Source organism: Corythoichthys intestinalis, chromosome 10, assembly GCF_030265065.1.
Source record: "Corythoichthys intestinalis isolate RoL2023-P3 chromosome 10, ASM3026506v1, whole genome shotgun sequence".
NCBI classification, from domain to species: domain Eukaryota; kingdom Metazoa; phylum Chordata; class Actinopteri; order Syngnathiformes; family Syngnathidae; genus Corythoichthys; species Corythoichthys intestinalis.
Genome location: NC_080404.1, coordinates 9,732,470 through 9,752,396, shown reverse-complemented (window position 1 = coordinate 9,752,396; position 19,927 = coordinate 9,732,470). Strand labels below are relative to the sequence as shown.

The 19,927-nt window shown below is 39.2% G+C and overlaps 1 protein-coding gene across 2 annotated transcripts in view; it reads left to right on the top strand.

Annotated features, from left to right (window-relative positions):
* Positions 1 to 19,927, top strand: part of bmp5 (bone morphogenetic protein 5) — a 39,137-nt gene that overhangs the window by 4,898 nt on the left and 14,312 nt on the right. The window contains exons 2-3 of one of the 2 annotated variants that reach the window (XM_057848355.1): positions 6,293 to 6,891; positions 13,419 to 13,611. In XM_057848355.1, coding sequence (XP_057704338.1) covers positions 6,411 to 6,891; positions 13,419 to 13,611 — 674 coding nt within the window. In that variant the 5' untranslated portion in view covers positions 6,293 to 6,410. Of the gene's footprint in view, positions 1 to 6,160; positions 6,892 to 13,418; positions 13,612 to 19,927 lie in introns of those variants that run through there. The other variant, XM_057848354.1, reaches the window with a different exon arrangement.

Genomic DNA, 19,927 nt, shown 5'->3' with positions numbered 1-19,927 from the left:
CTGTTTTCTATGTCTCTCTACTCTACTTGGATAGCTTGCTGATGAGTTGTTCCTTAATACGTACATATTATCTAATCCGAGTTGTGGTGGCCTCTATTGGTTGCCGTCATTACTGTCATTCAATGTAAACAGTTACGTTAGCTGCTGCTGCCAGTTGGGAACTGGCAGGGAGGTACAGTGCCTTGCAAAAGTATTCGGCCCCCTCGAACCTTGCAACCTTTCGCCACATTTCAGGCTTCAAACATAATGATATGAAATTTAATTTTTTTGTCAAGAATCAACAACAAGTGGGACACAATCGTGAAGTGGAACAATATTTATTGGATAATTTAAACTTTTTTAACAAATAAAAAACTGAAAAGTAGGGCGTGCAATATTATTCGGCCCCTTTACTTTCAGTGCAGCAAACTCACTCCAGAAGTTCAGTGAGGATCTCTGAATGATCCAATGTTGTCCTAAATGACCGATGATGATAAATAGAATCCACCTGTGTGTAATCAAGTCTCCGTATAAATGCACCTGCTCTGTGATAGTCTCAGGGTTCTGTTTAAAGTGCAGAGAGCATTATGAAAACCAAGGAACACACCAGGCAGGTCCGAGATACTGTTGTGGAGAAGTTTAAAGCCGGATTTGGATACAAAAAGATTTACCAAGCTTTAAACATCTCAAGGAGCACTGTGCAAGCCATCATATTGAAATGGAAGGCGCATCAGACCACTGCAAATCTACCAAGACCCGGCCGTCCTTCCAAACTTTCTTCTCAAATAAGGAGAAAACTGATCAGAGATGCAGCCAAGAGGCCCATGATCACTCTGGATGAACTGCAGAGATCTACAGCTGAGGTGGGAGAGTCTGTCCATAGGATAACAATCAGTCGTACACTGCACAAATCTGGCCTTTATGGAAGAGTGGCAAGAAGAAAGCCATTTCTCAAAGATATCCATAAAAAGTCTTGTTTAAAGTTTGCCACAAGCCACCTGGGAGACACACCAAACATGTGGAAGAAGGTGCTCTGGTCAGATGAAACCAAATTTGAACTTTTTGGCCACAATGCAAAACGATATGCATGGACAGGGAAGATGGTTAAAATTGACGGGAAGATGGATGCAGCCAAATATAGGAACATTCTGGAAGAAAACCTGTTGGTATCTGCACAAGACCTGAGACTGGGACGGAGATTTATCTTCCAACAAGACAATGATCCAAAACATAAAGCCAAATCTACAATGGAATGGTTCAAAAATAAACGTATCCAGGTGTTAGAATGGCCAAGTCAAAGTCCAGACCTGAATCCAATCGAGAATCTGTGGAAAGAGCTGAAGACTGCTGTTCACAAACACTCTCCATCCAACCTCACTGATCTCGAGCTGTTTTGCAAGGAAGAATGGGCAAGAATGTCAGTCTCTCGATGTGCAAAACTGATAGAAACATACCCCAAGCGACTTGCAGCTGTGATTGGAGCAAAAAGGTGGCGCTACAAAGTATTAACGCAAGGGGGCCGAATAATATTGCACGCCCCACTTTTCAATTTCTTATTTGTTAAAAAAGTTTAAATTATCCAATAAATTTTGTTCCACTTCACGATTGTGTCCCACTTGTTGTTGATTCTTGACTAAAAATTAAAATTTTATATCTTTATGTTTGAAGCCTGAAATGTGGCGAAAGGTTGCAAGGTTCAAGGGGGCCGAATACTTTTGCAAGGCACTGTACCACTCAATTATACTGAAGGGCAAAACATTAGACAATACTGTACGCTGTAACTGAAAAGTTAACTAGAAAATAAGGTTAATGGTTCAAATTAAGCCACATTATTTCCAACTAGTTGTGTTGCTATGCTCTGAAGAACATTGTTAGCTAGCCATCAGAAATGGCTCTCGGAAGTCAGGAATGAAATATATAAAAAATTTGCTACAGGGGCTTCTTAATTTAACACACAGAATGCCAGGCTTGTTAATGTTTTCGCATTGTCAAATTTAAAAGAAACAGTAACTTCATAGTTACCTGCTACTGTACCATGCCATCCAAGTTGCAGTTGCCAAATGAAATGGCCCTCCTTTCAGTTTGTTCAAGTTGAAGTTTTTACTGATTAAAATCGGGTAAAGAGAGTTCATTTTAACCAATTTAATACAGTTCATTTGCTTACCTAAATACTTTTAGTACAATTTATATGGATCATACCCAGATAGCAGACCGACATCGAATAAAGTTTGATTTTCCATCAAAATCATCAGTATGGTTGACATCAAAATTTTCGACATCAAGTGACGTTGAAACAACGTTGTTCTATGGTATGTCAGGCGATGGTTGGGTTAACATCATTTTATTGTTGATGAATGTTGATGAACTAATGTTGACAAATAGTTGATTTATTGTTGACCGGGAAATATGATTGAAAAGTCATTGAATTATGGATGAGCGGTTGTTTTGGTCGAAAACATAATATTGATTCAACGTTGTTCCAATATTATTAGTGGTCGAAATGACGTTTAGGTTTTGTAAGGATTTCAACGTTGAAACAACATTAATTGAGGGTGCAAAAGTGACGCTGATTCGATATATGATTGATATAAGATCAACAGCGGAATACTGATCCAACATCTTTTCAACGTCGGTCTGCTATGTGGGTAATTACTACCCACAAAAATCCTTTTTTATGGTGTAGTGACTATTTCCTTCATAGATCCTATTATGAAATTAAAAGGATCATATCTCCGGTTTTCCGTGGTCAATCGGTGTCATGTTGAGGGCAAAGCTCTATGTCAAATACTCACATTTTTTTTTACGGTGCTTTAAAGACGCCACGTGATTCAGCAGGCCGGCGTGATAGTAGAGCGGCAAGTATGAACCTAATTGGTATCATGGAGTCATGTAATTATTGTTGCGACGTCTCATTGGTGAAACTGGTAGAGCTACTTCTGGCATTGCTGGGAAAAAAAAAACTCTAATATATAGAATAAAGAAGAAAAATTTAACAACTAGTGTAGCCCAATGTCGATGAGTAAGTGTCGCGTTTTTTTACAAATCTACTCACTTAAAAGTAAAATGTATGGCTTGGTAAAACTACTCTGCAGCAGAAATAAAAACATTCCTTCTGTGCAATGACACTTGTTTTTTGGTAAATTATTTTTTGTTTTTTCAGTCACATTGTTCGGCATATTGTGCTCTGTGTGGTGTTAAATCAAGGCCAAATGTATTGTAATTCGAAAAAAAGAAACGATTGAAAAAAAAATATATTTGAAACTGAATGTTTAAGTGTTATTCTTGAATCTTTCATAAGCGAAAAAAAAAAAGTTTAGATTTTTTTCAGTTACAAAGTTGATATTTTCATGTTCAAAGGTTTTTTTCACTTTTCAGATCTTAGCACAAACAAAAAATATTACAGTACAAACGAACAAAAAAGATGCAACGCTGCGTTCGCATACCTGTCAAATTGTACGGTTTCGGTGTAATTTGTACAAGTGAGCACTTATTTTTCAATGTGTACGCCGTACGTACAAAATCTGCACGTTTTTCGTGCAATGTTTTTTTTCTCAGTTCGGATTTCGTCACTGTTTCGGCAACGAGACAATGTGCGTTACTATAGGTTACTACATTTGTTGAATGACGCGGGACAAGTCAGAAACACGGAGAGAGAAGAGTGTTTGTTGTGACCGCTGCAGCAAATGTGATGCTAGGCTATATGCCTCCCAATATTTCCTGACTGTAGCCAACAGCCTACAATCTACGCCTAGAAATCCCATGCATATAGAACTACATGCGATATGACAGACTCGGTGGGGTTACTAAACGGTTGCAATCTTAAAGCAGTAGACTTGTCAGAAAGGCTCTGTTATAGTGAACCTTCCTAGCGAACCTAAGTAACTTTTTATCTAAAATACTCCTAAATCGGCAAAATCTTGACTTGAATCTATCTTTAAATGATGTAACAGTTTTAAAACTTTCACGTCGAAAGTAGACAGAAGGGAACTAATGCAAAAACGGCAACAATTTTAACAACTTTAACACTTGATTCACAACATTAAATTACTTCCAAACATAGCAAAGGTTACTTTTTTTTTTTTTTTTTTTAAATATGAAAGGTAACACCAGTTACTTTGCCAAGTAACTGCTTACTCTTACATTCAGGTAACTGAGTTACTAACTCAATTACTTTGTGGGAGAAAAAAAAATGTAACTGTAACTAATTACTTTTTAAAATGTAAGATTAACAACACTGGTCATAAAGATGAAGTCTGCAGAATGAAAAGTGACGAAAGAGATTTTATTCTGCTAATTTGTTGCTGAACAAAATTTGCCCGCAACTATTGCTGATCACTTCTCAGAATTAGCAAAAGAAATGTTCCCTGACTCAAAGATTGCATCGATAAGTTAATTTTATCATTTGACCTTTTTCATTTATAATTGAACACACTAACAAACTACCTTCAAGTCAAACAATTGCGAGCTGAAGTGCAGCCAAAAAGACATGATAGAAATTGTCAAATGTGCTACATACAATTATAACATAAGTCACTGATATATTTTAGTATTAATGATGTAGCTGAAGATATTGATTGTTCTTTGATTGCACCAGGTTATATGTTACAATATTACCAATAAATTCATATTATTTTAAAAATTGAGTTTTATTTTAGTTTCATGTTGTATTTTTGTAAGATTGCCAACAGCCTCGGGTTGACAGGTATGCGTTTGTGTTTTCTACTGGATTTCAGACAGATCGTTTCTTTAGGTAAAAGTCGACAACCTGGCATATTTCCCAATTTTAATTCATCAAAACTGACCAAGAGTCGTTTAGAGTTACAAAAGACAAAGCAATCCCCCCTCACCCTTTAGCATTTTTTAACTATAGGTATCAAGAAAATAAAGTGGAGCGAGAGAGTGGAATGATAATTCATCAAAAATACCCACGTTTCCAGAAGCCAGCATCATTTGCGGGTTCCTTTGATAGTCTCTCAAGTCAACAAGCCTCTCGTCGAGGCCGCGCCCCCTCGTGTTAACACACTGCCAAAAGTTTTGAAACGGGGAAAAAAAAAAGATCTGAAAGCGAAAAAAAGATTCGAAAGTGAAAAAAAGATTTGAATGTGGGTGGGAAAATTTTTGAAACTCAAAAAATAAGATCTGAAAGTGGGAAAAAAAATGTTGAACCTGAAAATATCAACTTTGTAACTGACAACACCAAAACGTTTTTTTTCCCTTTTGAAAGATTTAAGAATAAAACTTAAACATTGTTTCATTTTTTTTCAATCGTTTCTTTATTTTTCCAGATTACAACACTTTTGGCCTTGATTTAACACCATAGCTCTGAGTTGCTGATGATAATCAATTTTAATTTATTTTATTGATTTTATTCAATTTTATTTTTTAAAATAACAGGAACTACATGAGAAGCACTGCTCTAGATGGACTGTATTTCACACTAGATGGAGCTGTTGTTCATTATCATCAAAACTTGTTTCACCTTCGAGCAGCACTTGAAATGTATTTTAACCTTCAGTAAATTAAGGCAGTCCTATTCCGCTGAATAAAGTGTATCAATAGTAGCTTTCTTTTTTTTTTTTCCTGTTTTTGTTGTGTTCTGTAAGAATTTAAATAAAGATTATTTTATTTTGGCGCTGCCCTTTCACAGTAGCGGTGTTCAGATAAGATAGCACACTTGTAGTAATATCTGTTAACACGCAATAAATATTGCTTAACATCTCATTGGAGCCTTTCTCATAGCTTTTAGTATTAGTAGTAGTCTTATACTGTATAAGACGTGTGTCCTATGCATTATGTGTGAATGCTTCAGCCACAGTGACTTGAATAAGTCGAAGTGATTAAAAGGCTCGGCCACTATTCGTTAGGAAAGGCTCTCGAATTTCAAGTGTCTCCGTTTACACGCTCACTGTGGGAGCGGGGTTGTGACATTTTTATTGCGGCCTCTAGAGGTGGATGCACAAACAAAAACTGGAGGGTGGGATGTTCTCAGAGGGTAACATGCCCCCCCTCTCCCTCTCTCTCTCTCTCTATGGGGGAGAAAAGTGAGTGCAGGGGCAAAAGTTGACTCTTCTACTACAATTTAATCAACGGGACACTCCTCCCAACATTTTTGGGCGTAGCTAAAAGTTTCTCTCTCTCTTTTTTTATCTTCATCAAAGAGGCGTGAGGTGAGGGACACTGTCACAAGTCCATAAATAGTCAGTTAGGCTTTGGATGAACTGTGGATGATTTCAAAGTTGAGCAGGAAAAGGAGAAGGGGTGCCGCTTTAACTGCAAGCTGATACCTCATTCGTATTCTCTCAATTTCAACCAGCTACCAGTCTGGACGCTGTGCTGCTTCCTCCATGTGCCCAAGATTCCACTCTGGATAACTGCTCAAGGTCTTCAACACAGGGCAATGTAGTTGAACTTGTGAGCCTAAAGTGAGCAACATGTCCCCTTGGAGCCGTGCAGTGCTTGGACTTACTTGGAGCTGCTTGACTTTTCTATCCTGTGCTCATTGCGCCTTCAGTGACAACCATGTGCACTCCAGTTTTATCTACAGGAAGTTGCGCAATCACGAGCGACGGGAGATCCAGAGGGAGATCCTCTCCATCCTTGGCTTGCCTCACCGCCCAAGGCCCTTCTCTCCTGGGAAACAGGCGTCCTCCGCTCCGCTTTTCATGCTCGACCTTTACAACGCCATGGCTGTGGAGGAAGAGGCGATGCCGCAAGGTGCAGGGAAGAGCCACATTGCCAAGGTTCAAGGGCACTCCAGGAAAGGTTACTACAGTCCTCATCATGTGGGATACTCTCGTGTGGCCCAGTCCTACCGAGCGGCTCCTCTATTGGGTCAAAGCCCAGCTCTGACGCCGGCACATGACAACAACTTTCTCAATGATGCAGACATGGTGATGAGTTTTGTCAATATAGGTAAGCCAGAGAGTTCATTTCAAACCAACGAAACTTAAATACCACAGATTACTCCACGTTAGAAATAGGCATACCTTTCTGTAATATGGTGACAAAGAAAAAACATTTTAAGAACCTTGTCAAGGTGAAAAATCAATTATCCTCACAATAGTTTTGTTAAATAATGTCCTCATCTATAATAAATCGTTTTCTTTTAAGAGTCAACATTGATCCATGCCTTTTCAGTCTTTTTCCAGTTGAACACAACATGTTGAATGTGCATTTAACTTTCGTAATTATTGTGAGATATAAGCCACGAGTCATTTGGCCTCGTGTTCAAATGCCTTTCAGTGATGCATGCATTTGTGCTGCTTTGGTGTAAAACACTGCTGATCTCTGTAATTGCTGTGTTTGTTCAGTAGCAGTGACCTTTGAGCTCGCAGTTCAGCACAATTTATCAGATGACTGTCTGACCTTGAGAAAATTGGTCTTAATTATTTCTACCATTTTAAGGAAAATGCCATAGAGCCAAGGGCGTAGGTTTGGTCTCAGCTTTGGTAGGGGCAATAAAACAACATAACATGCATGCACATTTTTTGCTGGGTACAGGATATTAATAAGACCAAACAGATTATTGGAGAGGGGTCAGGGCTACATTTTTCCCGAATATGAAATTAATTCATTGATAGGCTAAGGGATCAATGCAAAATAAATCTGGATTTGCTTTCTGTGTACTAACTTTAATGTGTATTGGTTTAGGTGATACAACATCAATTTAAACCTTTGTTTTCAAAAACTACTAAAGAAACATTTTGAAGTGCAAGTCCCTTTATAAAAAAAAACAAAACAAAAAAAAACACACACACACACACACAAAAAACGTGGAGGTATCCACAAATGGGTCCTCTTCTGGGGGACACTGAAGCGCTCCTAGACTTAAACCAAAGTATAGGTAGTCCCCGGGTTACGACGCGCTCAACTTACGTGATTTCGACTTTACGACATCAGAGTCTCATCTGCGGTTTTGTGTCCAGTCGTGTTTTTTTTTTCTAACTTTACTTTATTAATATGAAGTGTTCTGTCCTCACTAAACTTGAAATTATTCAGCTTGATAGACAGCAAACAAGGTAATTGTGGTTTTTCATAGCGTTGAACCAATACCATTTTTTGGCCCCGATACCAATATGTGGCTGTGCAGTATCGGCCAATACCGATACCATACCGATACCACTTTGTTTGAAATTTATATTTATACATATATATATGTGTACACAAAGTGAATCCAGTAGAACTTTTTATTGCATACCTGGTATGGGTGACAATAGTTAAATGAACCTTTGGCTCTCAAAGGCCAAAACAGTGCTAAATTCGTGAAATTAAAATATGTATAATAGCCCAACAGTAAGAAAGTAAAAATACAATGAATGAATAACGAATAAACTTTTTTACACCCTGAGTTTTGGTTCTCAAAGGCCAAACAGTGCAACTTAAATAATAATAATTGACCACAGCATCCTGTCTATTAGCCTCTCTCTCTGTGCACCAGCAGCAACACACGCTTAGCTTAGCTTACTTTGCTTCCTTCTACAGCACTTTTGAGTTTTGAAACAGGTCTCAAATTACTGTGGCCTTTCTCTCAGTAACAGACAATAAAAGTAGACAAATTGAGCTGACCAGGGTTTGTTGCTCTGGTCCAGCTCCCTTTCTCTTAGTAGCAGTTTTTGCTGTTGTGGCCTCAAACTCTCTGTGTTCATTCACGTTTCATCTTTAAATTTTTTATCAGATTCGAGGTATTGAAACTGGCCGCAAACTTTCATGCCGCTAATCTTGCATGCAGCCATTGTACTTGACGGAGATTATATGATGAAATATTTCCAGACGGTCGACATTTTCCTCTCGTAGTTTGTTTTTCCTACATTTGAAAAAGCTTCCCCGGCATTTGGTTAAGAGCAGCTATTGGTCTGGTCTCATTGGTCTGGAGCAAGCCACCATCCACCTACTGGTGCTGCGTCACCAGTAGGTGGATGGTGAGATAGTGTAAAGCGCTTTGAGCGCCTTGAAAGGTGGAAAAGCGCTATATGAGTATAACACCATTTACCATTCACTTTTGACAATTTGTAAAGCTGTAACACACATATGTTCACTTATGTTCAGAACGACACATATTTTGAACGAAACAATTGGTCAAGTCATCAACCAATCAAACGTGCGTTTGATGGGTGGAGGAAATGGACCGGCACATTCAGCAAGTAAAAAGGGATAAATGTAAATCTCAACATAATAAAGATAATTCACTTAATAAAGGTAGGTTCTATTCTATCCTTAAAACATTATGGACGACAATTTAAATAACCTACAGTATATAACTGAACTCATAATATAATGCAAATAAGGTTGCTTAAAAGTTGCTGGGGACAGTTTGAGCATCCTGAAAAGTTGGTAGTGTTATGTCACTACCGTCCTGATACAAACCTACGCCCTTGCATTGAGCTGATAGAGATAGCTAGCTTTACTTCGCAAGTTCTAAAGAAAAGCCTCATATTCTGACCAAAATATAATGTTGAACACAAATCTAATGGTCCCATTAGATCCCCTCTCAAAGGTTCTAGTGCTGACATGCTCAATATGTTAGATTTTTTTGGGAGTCGTGAATTTGTGTCCAATTGTTAGGCAGTAACTCACCTTGGCCTGAGCCCATCTGCTTCCACTTAACGCTCCACCGGGGCATGTACATTGTCAGCCTTAAAAGCTCTGCTCTCGTTCTGGTGACTGTCAGTGAAGTGTTCAATGGGCCTCTGTCTTTATTACAGTTCCCTCAAATATAGCTACTGACCTCAGGTCTCTTACAAGCAGCTCTAAACTTTGTAACAAGACTGGGCATAAAATCTGTTATTTTTCAAAAACGACTCAACATTTATTGATGAATGTTTTAAGCAATAAATCAGTCAAGACTGAATGGAGTCCAATTTTATCAGAAGACACGATCATTGAAATCTTCTCCACTTTAAAGTGGAATGTTTTAATGCTTGGTGGCATTTCTGCTTCAAATTACTGCCTGTGGCTCCTTTAATGGAACACACTCAGCGGGAAAGAGTCAGACCTGACCTCTGTGACCTGTTTGTGGTAAGTAGCCACAGGCGTACCAAACGATAAAATATCAGAAAAGTGCACTGCATGATATCACTGCTGATGGCACTGTCCAAGCGTTGTCCCAACCCACAGTACTTAACCTTTCACATTTTTTTGTTTGTGTTATTTTATTTAATTATTTATTTTAATTAAAGAAGACAAAAGCTCTTTTAAGCGTAAGGTGTCTATTGCGGTAGACAATTCGCAAAATACTCTCATCCACGACCATAATGAGAGCAACTATTAAAGTACAAAGTAAATGGATGCAAGATAATCACGATATAATGAGCTTGATTAAAATAGTACAATATGTCTAAAATGATGTCAAAAGCAAAATCAAAAGACTGTTGTGCTTAAACTTTTCAAAAAGTGCGTATAAGATATGGAACTAATCTAGTGCCATGTCATGAAAATGGAGGCACACAAAACTGCAAAGCAAGCACAAGGACAACAGAAACGGCTATCACTGAAAAGTGGAAATGTGATCAAAAATTGGGGGCCGAAAATAGCTAAAATTGCATTTTCAGTTTATGGTTAAAAGACCGAAAGTTTACCAACTGAATAGTGTGAAGAACCTAGTCCTCTTGTGAGGATGCAATCAAAACAGCAAGCAACGTTGCTACAGAGTTCAGTGCATTTGAGCCCATGTGTGATTGGTTTGGAGTTTAAACAAGTGATCAGTATACAAATTAAGTACTTTGTAGTATTTAAATGCATAGATGTGCATTTGATGTGGTTTAGTACAATAATTTTATGGCACAACCACTTCCTCTTTTTTCCGCGACTTCCACACCCCCTCTGCCAGTCGCCGTTTACACCGGCTGGGAACGACTTCGCTTGGCTTCATCGCCGTTAGGAGTCAGCCCACTCGCCTGGCTCTCAATTGATTCCACTTGTTGCACAAGAAAACAGCAAAGCTTATTTTAAGGAGTACGAGAGATTGTAATAGCCTTGTAAAGAGGTTTACTAGTTTCGGCGAGAATCGCGTAAATCGTGTAAGTGGAGTACGTCATAAACGTTACGACGTACTCGACTTATGCGATTTCGACATTACGGCGCCATCGTCTCGCAGATGACGAGAAATTAGTCTTTTAATCTGCCGTTTGGCCCCGCCTGACATTATAGCGCTCTAGCATCTCCAGTTGGAGGATGGCGTCGGCAGGGTCACGATTTCATCTGATTTAAAATTCAGCCCATTGAGGGGGAAGATTCATAACGAGAGAAAATGCGACAGAGAGCAGCAAAATGTCATCATTGTTTTTATCGCTATACTCCAATATTTTTAACAGAATATTCTTTTTATGTAAGTATTTTTCCTGAATTGCTAAATAAAGCATGTGGTCATGACAAATAACAGTTTTGTGCTAAATGAAATATGAAATATTAAAAATGCATTTATTTAGTACGACATGGCAAAATTACTGCATAATGGTCAGTCAACTTCTTGCACCTGCTGAATGGTATTTTATGCCACCGTGTTAGTCCGGCTTTTGCCATTTCTCTGTCCCTGCATCGGAGACAGAGAAAAGAGCGTAAACAAAACAGGAGGCTTGACAGCTAGACGACATGCTAACCTGAAACGAGCAGCATTTCCAAGTCTTATTCTTGCTTTCGGAAACGAAAAATCACGCAAAACTACCCCGGGTCATGTCACACGGTGGCGGGGTTGATTGTCTTGACCGATCGGCCAACCCCCCGGCGGCAAGCAAGTTACAGCTCGTCGTTCCCCTGCTACAGGCAGGAGTGCTCATTGCCGGGGAGGCAGCTGGAGAATGACCGCCGAGCAACTGTTCCACTCTTTTTCGCCTTACGAAAAATAGCACAAAACTACCCCAACTCATGGCACACACGGCGGCAAGGGTGACAGCCTTCACCGATCGGCCAGCTTCTGGTGGCGAGCAAGTTTCGGCTCGTCGTTCCCCTGCTGCCGGCAGTAGTGCTCGTTGCCGGGAAAGAAGCTGGAGAATGACTGCCGGACAAACCGGCCGACATCGGAGGAGCGAGTGGCTGCCCGAGCCCATCCCGAGGATAGTTGTCTATTGCCGGGCACATGAAAAGGGCAGAGGGGGCTTGAAGTCCGGACAATATTGAGAACAACAGACAAAAGCGGGGAGCTGCATCAGCATAAACAGAGTATAGCGCGCTCTCGGCGGGCATGCAAAAAAGGACCGAGGGGGCTGTGTGACAAGCCGCCGGTCGTTAGCCGAGTAGCCTTCTCAGTGGACAAGGAGCACTGTCAGCCACAAAATGCAAGCCACCTCCTTGTTAAAAAGTGTGCCATGATCCCAGTATTTGATATAATAAAGTTTATTCACTTTCTCATAAGTCCAGTGGTCCCACAGGTGTCACACTTGTTTTGGCCAATCTCTGCAGTGAACGGGAACTTTTTGAAACCCAAAAAGGGTCCCACGCCTCTCTCTGGTGCAGCAACAAAAACCTACAGCACATTTGGCTGGCATGATGCGAAAAATAAACAAATTAATCCGCAAAATCAGCTGAATCGGCAATCCATCTGCATGCTATAAAGCAATGCTGTATTGTGAGATGCTGACCCGGGTGACTTCACATTCGCATTCTTCCTCAATCCAGGTAGTCACTCATTTTCATGGCGCGGGTTTAAAAAAAAAATTAATAGATAAATCGATCGCTTTCACACACATCCAAGTGGTCCATTTTATTCAGGAGCATAAAATACAGTGTGAAATATGAACTAAACATGCTTTTTGCTGTCATAGGCACTTTAAAGTAAATAAAAAAAATGAATTGAATACATGTGTATTATTGGCCTTTCGGCCAAAAATTTTGCTATTGGTACATCCCTGCTGAAAAGGAATATTCAATATTACATGAAATGACTTTGTACCATTTTGGTTAGCAACTGTATCTAAAAAGGTGAAGCCTCTTTATTATGCATGTTTGAATCGGTTATTCAACTGAGGTGTTTCTGGAAGCCAAAGTGTCTATAAGCGGAAGTTACTATTTGCAGAAATACCATATTATGGTATTTTAGAAGGAGGCCAACTCAAGGTCAGCAAGGAGGTCAGGGCAGAGCTTCACATGACATTGAGGAATCCCGTTTGCTCGCTTCTCTGTCATGAGGAGCACAGTAAAGTGTCTTTAATTGAAATCAGCCTGTTTTTCTTAACTGACAGCCCATTTATCATGGCCACAGAATGCAGTTAGGCACACAGTGGAGGGCCTGTCTGGGAACCACTACCTGTATTCACTTGACTGATTTAATGAAGTGGAAAGTGCTTTTGTTGGGAGTCACAGTGTTTGGATTGGAGCAGGAATGTAAAAGAAGATATGAAAAATTATCCACATTGTGCCCGGTGTGTTCATATAATACGTTCGGTAGGCGTGAAGTCATATTTTGTGGCTATGAAATGAAATTCACTGTGTATTATTTTCCTTCCCAGTGGAGAAAGATAAAGATTTCTCTCACCAACGAAGACACTACAAGGAGTTCCGTTTTGATTTGACTCAAATCCCGGATGGAGAGGCGGTCACGGCTGCTGAGTTTCGCATCTATAAGGATCATAGCCATGGCCGCTTTGATAACCTCACTCTGAGGGTTACTATTCATCAAGTCACAAAGGAGTTTCCAAACAGGTAAGTACCCAACCACATATTTGAAAAATATGAAATGTCTGACACGTAAAATGTTAAATCCTAACATTTTCAGCTAAAGTGTCCCATTTATTTTGACAAATAATTTAAGACAAGTGTAAACTTATGAAGACAATATGACAAAAAATGTTACCGAAAAAAAACAAAAATTATTAGAACAAAACGACAGTGTCATTACACATAGGGAGATTTTTTATTTTTTACCTGCAGGCTCAGTATCAGCTCCTTTGCTACGATGTTGGGTTATTTTGCACTGAGCAACTTGGTATGCCACCTTATAAGATGCTAACAGTTCTTGCTGGTGCACTAATGTAACACTGAAAAAGCCGAACGATTGTTGGCAATGTTCGGCACGTTTTCGCTGAAAAAAAATCAAGCGACTTATAAATGTGATCGGGGTCTAATCTCTTTAAAGCAACACTAGTTATCTTTTCAGTTTTGATCGATTTTAGCAACGCAGGTGGACAAAAGCGGTAGTGTTTTGCCTTAAAGGGTACCTCAGATAGAATGACATGAAGTTCTTAAAAGATAAATGTTTGTACGAGTTACAGTATTTTGTTATTAAAACCCCTCTTAATGTTTCGTTTTCATAAAATTTGTAAAATTTTAAATCCAAAAATAAACTAGTAGCTCGCCATTGTTGTTGACGTCGCATGGCGGTGACGTCACGAGGCCACGCTGCCGTACTTCACAGTGTAACTCTTTAACTATGTAAGGTAGTGATTTAAATACACCACAAGGTGTCATTGGCAAGTTTTAAATTAATAGGAGCTCCAGCCAATGAGTGCGTTTTGTCCCTCAATTGACGCTGTAGTAGTGTTATCTTCACAACAAGACTCCTGATAATGGCTCCCAGCATCATAGTTTGTATATTGTGACGAAATATTGCCATTCAGTGTATTTTTGAGCTTGTCAAGTTGCTAAAATGTTTAAATATAATTTGACCAAAGTCTGAGTAAGTTTTGTCTATTTTGCATATATATTTTGATTGTGAATTTGTGAATGCCAGTTATCTTTGCATCTTTGTTTAACTGTGTGAGAATAGGGCCTCATTAATACAGATTGAAGCACTTTTCTTTTTGTGAACATTATTTTTTGAGAGCTATGAAGATTATTTTTGTTGTATTTTCACTACCGTATTGGCCCGAATATAAGACGGCCCTGATTATAAGACAACCCCCTCTTTTTCAAGACTCAAGTTTGAAAAAAGACTTTTTGAACACCAAATTAATTTCTGTACAGAAAATAATTACAGTACATCTGAAACAAATGATTATAACAACATATTTGAGAGAAAAGGCATGTTATTTTTCGTCATTCAAAACCTATATCTGAACATTTAAATGGTATTAATGGTGTTATACTTATATAGCGCTTTTCCACTTTTCAAGGCGCTTTACACTATCTCGCCATCCACCTACTGGTGACGCAGCACCAGGAGCAATGTGGGGTTCAGTGTCTTGCTCAAGGACACTTAGACGAGTTCATCAGGGCGGAGACTTGGACCCACAACATCTGGGTTGGGGGACAACTACTCTACCACTGACCCACGCCACCCCGTCATCATCGCCATTTAAATATGTAAACTAAAGTGCAATCACATTCGTAAATGAATGGCTTCTGGTTTTTGAAATGTAAATAAACCAATCTATTGTGATAAAACAACAAAAATGCTATAACTGCATTAACCATCAAAGTGAGGTCTAACTGTAAGTGTAGTCTTGAAACAAATCTGAATAAGGAAAAACACTGCAATAAAATAACGCAAACTCAAGTAAACTTGAGAGTAGCTGAGATCTGTCATGACAGAACATCGCTTCAATGATATATGGCACCATGAAGCGTCGTGAATGGGTATAATGTCTAGACTGCGAATATAAGACGACTCCCACTTTTTCAGTCTTATTTCAATGCAAAAGACACCGTCTTATATTCGGGCCAATTCGGTATATGATACTTATGTTTGTTGTGAAGGAGATGCTGAAGCTTATGCCAATAAACGCAGCGGTCTGAGCTACGAATCTGAACGCCTGTGTCCACTCTCCTTACTCTCTGCCTTACACCCCATTGTGGATTAAAGGAAAACTATGGCGTCTGTTAAGGGAAAAAACACACTCCCTGGCTTTATCCCTAATTAATATAAAACTCGCCATTGACACTTTGTGGCGTATTTAAATCTCTACCTTACATAATTAAAGAGTGACACGTTTTTTTTTTTTTTTTTAGTGTGACACGTGGAATTCCGGCAGCATGGCCATGTGACATCACCTTTTTTTTTAAAGACAATTAGATAAGATATAACCCTAATTGTATTACAGTATTTTCCACACTATAAGGCGCATCGGACTATAAGGCCACCTTCCATGAATGGCCTATTTTAAAACTGTTTTCATATACAGTGGGGCACATAAGTATTTAGTCAACCACTAATTGTGCAAATTCTCCCACTTGAAAATATTAGAGAGGCCTGTAATTGTCAACATGGTTAAAGCTCAACCATGAGAGACAGAATGTGGGACCCCCCCCCCCCCCCCCAGAAAATCACATTGTTTGATTTTTAAAGAATTTATTTGAAAATCATGGTGGAAAATAAGTATTTGGTCAATACCAAAAGTTCATCTCAATACTTTGTTATGTACCTTTTGTTGGCAATAACGGAGGTCAAACGTTTTCTCTCACTCTTCACAAGCTTTTCACACACTGTTGCTGGTATTTTGGCCCATTCCTCCATGCAGATCTCCTCTAGAGCAGTGATGTTTTGGGGCTGTCGTTGCGCAACACGGACTTTCAACTCCCTTCGCAGTTTTTCTATGGGGTTGAGACCTGGAGACTAGCTAGGCCACTCCAGGACTTTGAAATGCTTCTTACGAAGCCACTCTTTTGTTGCCCTGGCTGTGTGTTTGGGATCATTGTCATGCTGAAAGACCCAGCCATGTCTCATCTTCAATGCCCTTGCTGATGGAAGGAGATTTTCACTCAAAATCTCTTGATACATTGCCCCATTCATTCTTTCTTTTACACGGAGCAGTCGTCCTGGTCCCTTTGCAGAAAAACAGCCACAAAGCATGATGTTTCCACCCCCATGATTCAAAGTGGGTATGGTGCAATTCAGTATTCTTTTTCCTCCAAACAAGAGAACCTGTGTTTCTACCAAAAAGTTCTATTTTGGTTTCATCTTACCATAACACATTCTCCCAGTCCTCTTCTGGATCATCTAAATGCTCTATAGCGAACTGCAGACGGGCCTGGACGTGTACTTTCTTCAGCAGGGGGACACGTCTGGCAGTGCAGGATTTGAGTCCCTGGCGGCGCATTGTGTTACTGATAGTAGCCTTTGTTACTGTGGTCCCAGCTCTCTGTAGGTCATTCACTAGGTCCCCCCCTGTGGTTCTGGGATTTTTGCTCCCCATTGTTATCATTTTGACACCAAGGGGTGAGGAGGGAGTTGAAAGTCCGTGTTGCCCAACGACAGCCCCAAAACATCACTGCTCTATAGGAGATCTGCATGGAGGAATGGGCCAAAATACCAGCAACAGTGTGTGAAAAGCTTGTGAAGAGTTACAGAAAATGTTTGGCCTCTGTTATTGCCAACAAAGGGTAGATAACAAAGTATTGAGATGAACTTTTATTATAGACCGAATACTTATTTTCCACCATGATTTGCAAATAAATTCTTTAAAAATCAAACAATATGATTTTCTTGGTTTTTTTTTCCCCACATCACAATGTTGACAATTACAGGCCTCTCTAATATTTTCAAGTGGGAGAACTTGCACAATTAGTGGTTGACTAAATACTTATTTGCCCCACTGTATAGGGCGCACCGTATTCTAAGGTACAGTAGTAGTAGTCGTAATAGTGGTTGGGGTTGTGTTTTACATCCACGAGATGGTGCTGCTCTAAAGGGAATATCATCCCATGATTAACCAATTCTGATCCATATACAGTGGTACCTCAACATACGATTGCATCGACACACAATCTTTTCGACATCCGAAAATTTGACACGCCATTTGTTTCTATATCCGACGACATGCTCGAAATACAACAATGTTGACAGCGCCACAGTTTCTTTGTTTTCCCTCAAGACGGACGTACGGCAGTTTTTTTTTTTTTTGTGAGAGAAATCAACATGGGTTCCAAGAATGTTAGTGCAGGTGGTTAAAAAAAAGGTGACGCTTACCATTGAAATGAAGATGAAAATAATAGAAAAATATGACCATGGTGTGCGAGTCCGTGAACTGGCTCAAAAATACAGCCGCAAAAGGTCTACAATCTCACAACAACAGGACATTATAATGGAAAGTAAAATCTCTGCCGCACCTATCTCACCACGCGCACGCGGTGCATTCAGGTAGACCACGCAAAACACATCCGCCACATTAGAACCCCATTTGTTACATTATAACAGGTATTATCATTACTATTACTATTATTATATTATTATTACGATTTCTATTCATAATTTATTTGTTTTGCTCTGTGTTATCGCTATTTGCAATAGTACCAACAGTATTTTTTAAGGATTTAGTGTAGGTTTTCGGGCTGTGGAAAGAATTAATGGAATTATAATGTATTCTTCTGTGAAAATCCTGGTTGACATACGACCATTTCAACTTACAAACAAGGTCCTGAAATGAATGAATTTCATGTTTACAGGTACCAAAATAAAGGCTTTTAGCTGCGCCTAATAGTGTGGAAAATACAATACTTTGCTTTCTTATTTCAGCACTGCGAACGCGTCTCGTCAGCCTCTGTCTTTAAACAAGAAACAGTCAAAGCTATTGACTTACAACATAGGATTCCTATCTCTGTTCTCCTTCATTCACACCACATCAGCCTCACAAATATAGTTCTCGGATAAAGAGGAGCCCATTAGCAAGTTGGCCACTTATGAAGCTGGAGGGTCCATCACTTATCACTCGTCTTGTGTTTCTTGCCTGGCTGGTCGAGTTCCAGACAAAACCACAAGGGCCCACATTATAGAGTTCGGGTGCTTCTATAGTGCTCCCCATGGTCACTGTTATACCCACTATACCTGTCTGTCTCCACTAAAAACGGAAGTTTAAACGGTGGCATAGCTGAATGCACATGGGCCTGCTCAAAAGTGGGCTTTAAAAAAACGGGTGGGTGATCGGAGGAGAGATATGACCCTCAAGGGCTTTGAATAGGCCAGAGTCAATAAACTCCACTGTCTTAAAGGGGAAAGGTTTATGTTGCCGTATTTGTTTTCACAGGGTGTAGGCTATTGCGGGTAGTGTTACTGAAACCAAAATCATATAAAGCACCATGAAAAGACAAGGACTGAAAAAAATAAAATAAATAAATAAAATGGCAATGTCTGGTAATTGTGTGATGAATTTTTATCACAATACAATCCAGTCTACAAAACGCCTTTCTGATTTTCTCCAACTGGTACATCATTGCCTCGTTGTGATTAATCTGCTGCTATTGCTGCATACTTATCCTATCCTTTATTAAATTAGGGCAAAACTATATTCTATATACAGTGGTACCTCTACACACGAATTTAATTTGTTCCAATTCCTGATTTGTGAGTCGAAATGGTTGTATGTCTAGTGTGATTTTCCCATAAAAATACATTATAATGCGATTAATTCGTTCCTCAGCCAAAAACCTACGCTACATCCTTTATAAATACAGCAGGTACAAATACAAATAGCAATTAACATAGCAAAACCAAAAAATATAAATAAAAATCCGAATAATAATGATAATAATAATATTAATAATAATAATAATAATAATGATGTAACAAATTGGGTTCTAATGTGGCTGTTATGTTTTGCATGCTGTTCCTGAACAGACTGACAAGAGAGTGAAAGAGGTGCGTTACAGTTTTTACTCTCACATTTCATGTTCTGTTGTTGTTGACATCGGCTATGGCAGAAAGTAACCGCGTTGTGTTGCAAGTTCTGAAATGAATGATTGAAAAACTGACAATTGGCGACTTCCATGTTGATGCTAGAATAATAATAATCATCACGGGACACGAGGCTCGGGGCCGATCTGTACGGGGCCTATTTTCAAAAAATTAAAATATTTTCAAAACCAAAGCCGCTACCGGGTTAACCCTAACCCAATACAGGCACCTCCCTTAGGCATATATGAGTCTCCGTGTGCAGCGACATCAAAAAAGTCGTTCCCTAATAAAATCCTGATTATGTTGTATTAAGTATTACCAAACTTAAAATGGTTATAATTTTTTCAAATTTTACACTAGATGCACAAGATTCAAAAGCTTTTCAACAGCAAATAAATCTCAATTTTCACATCA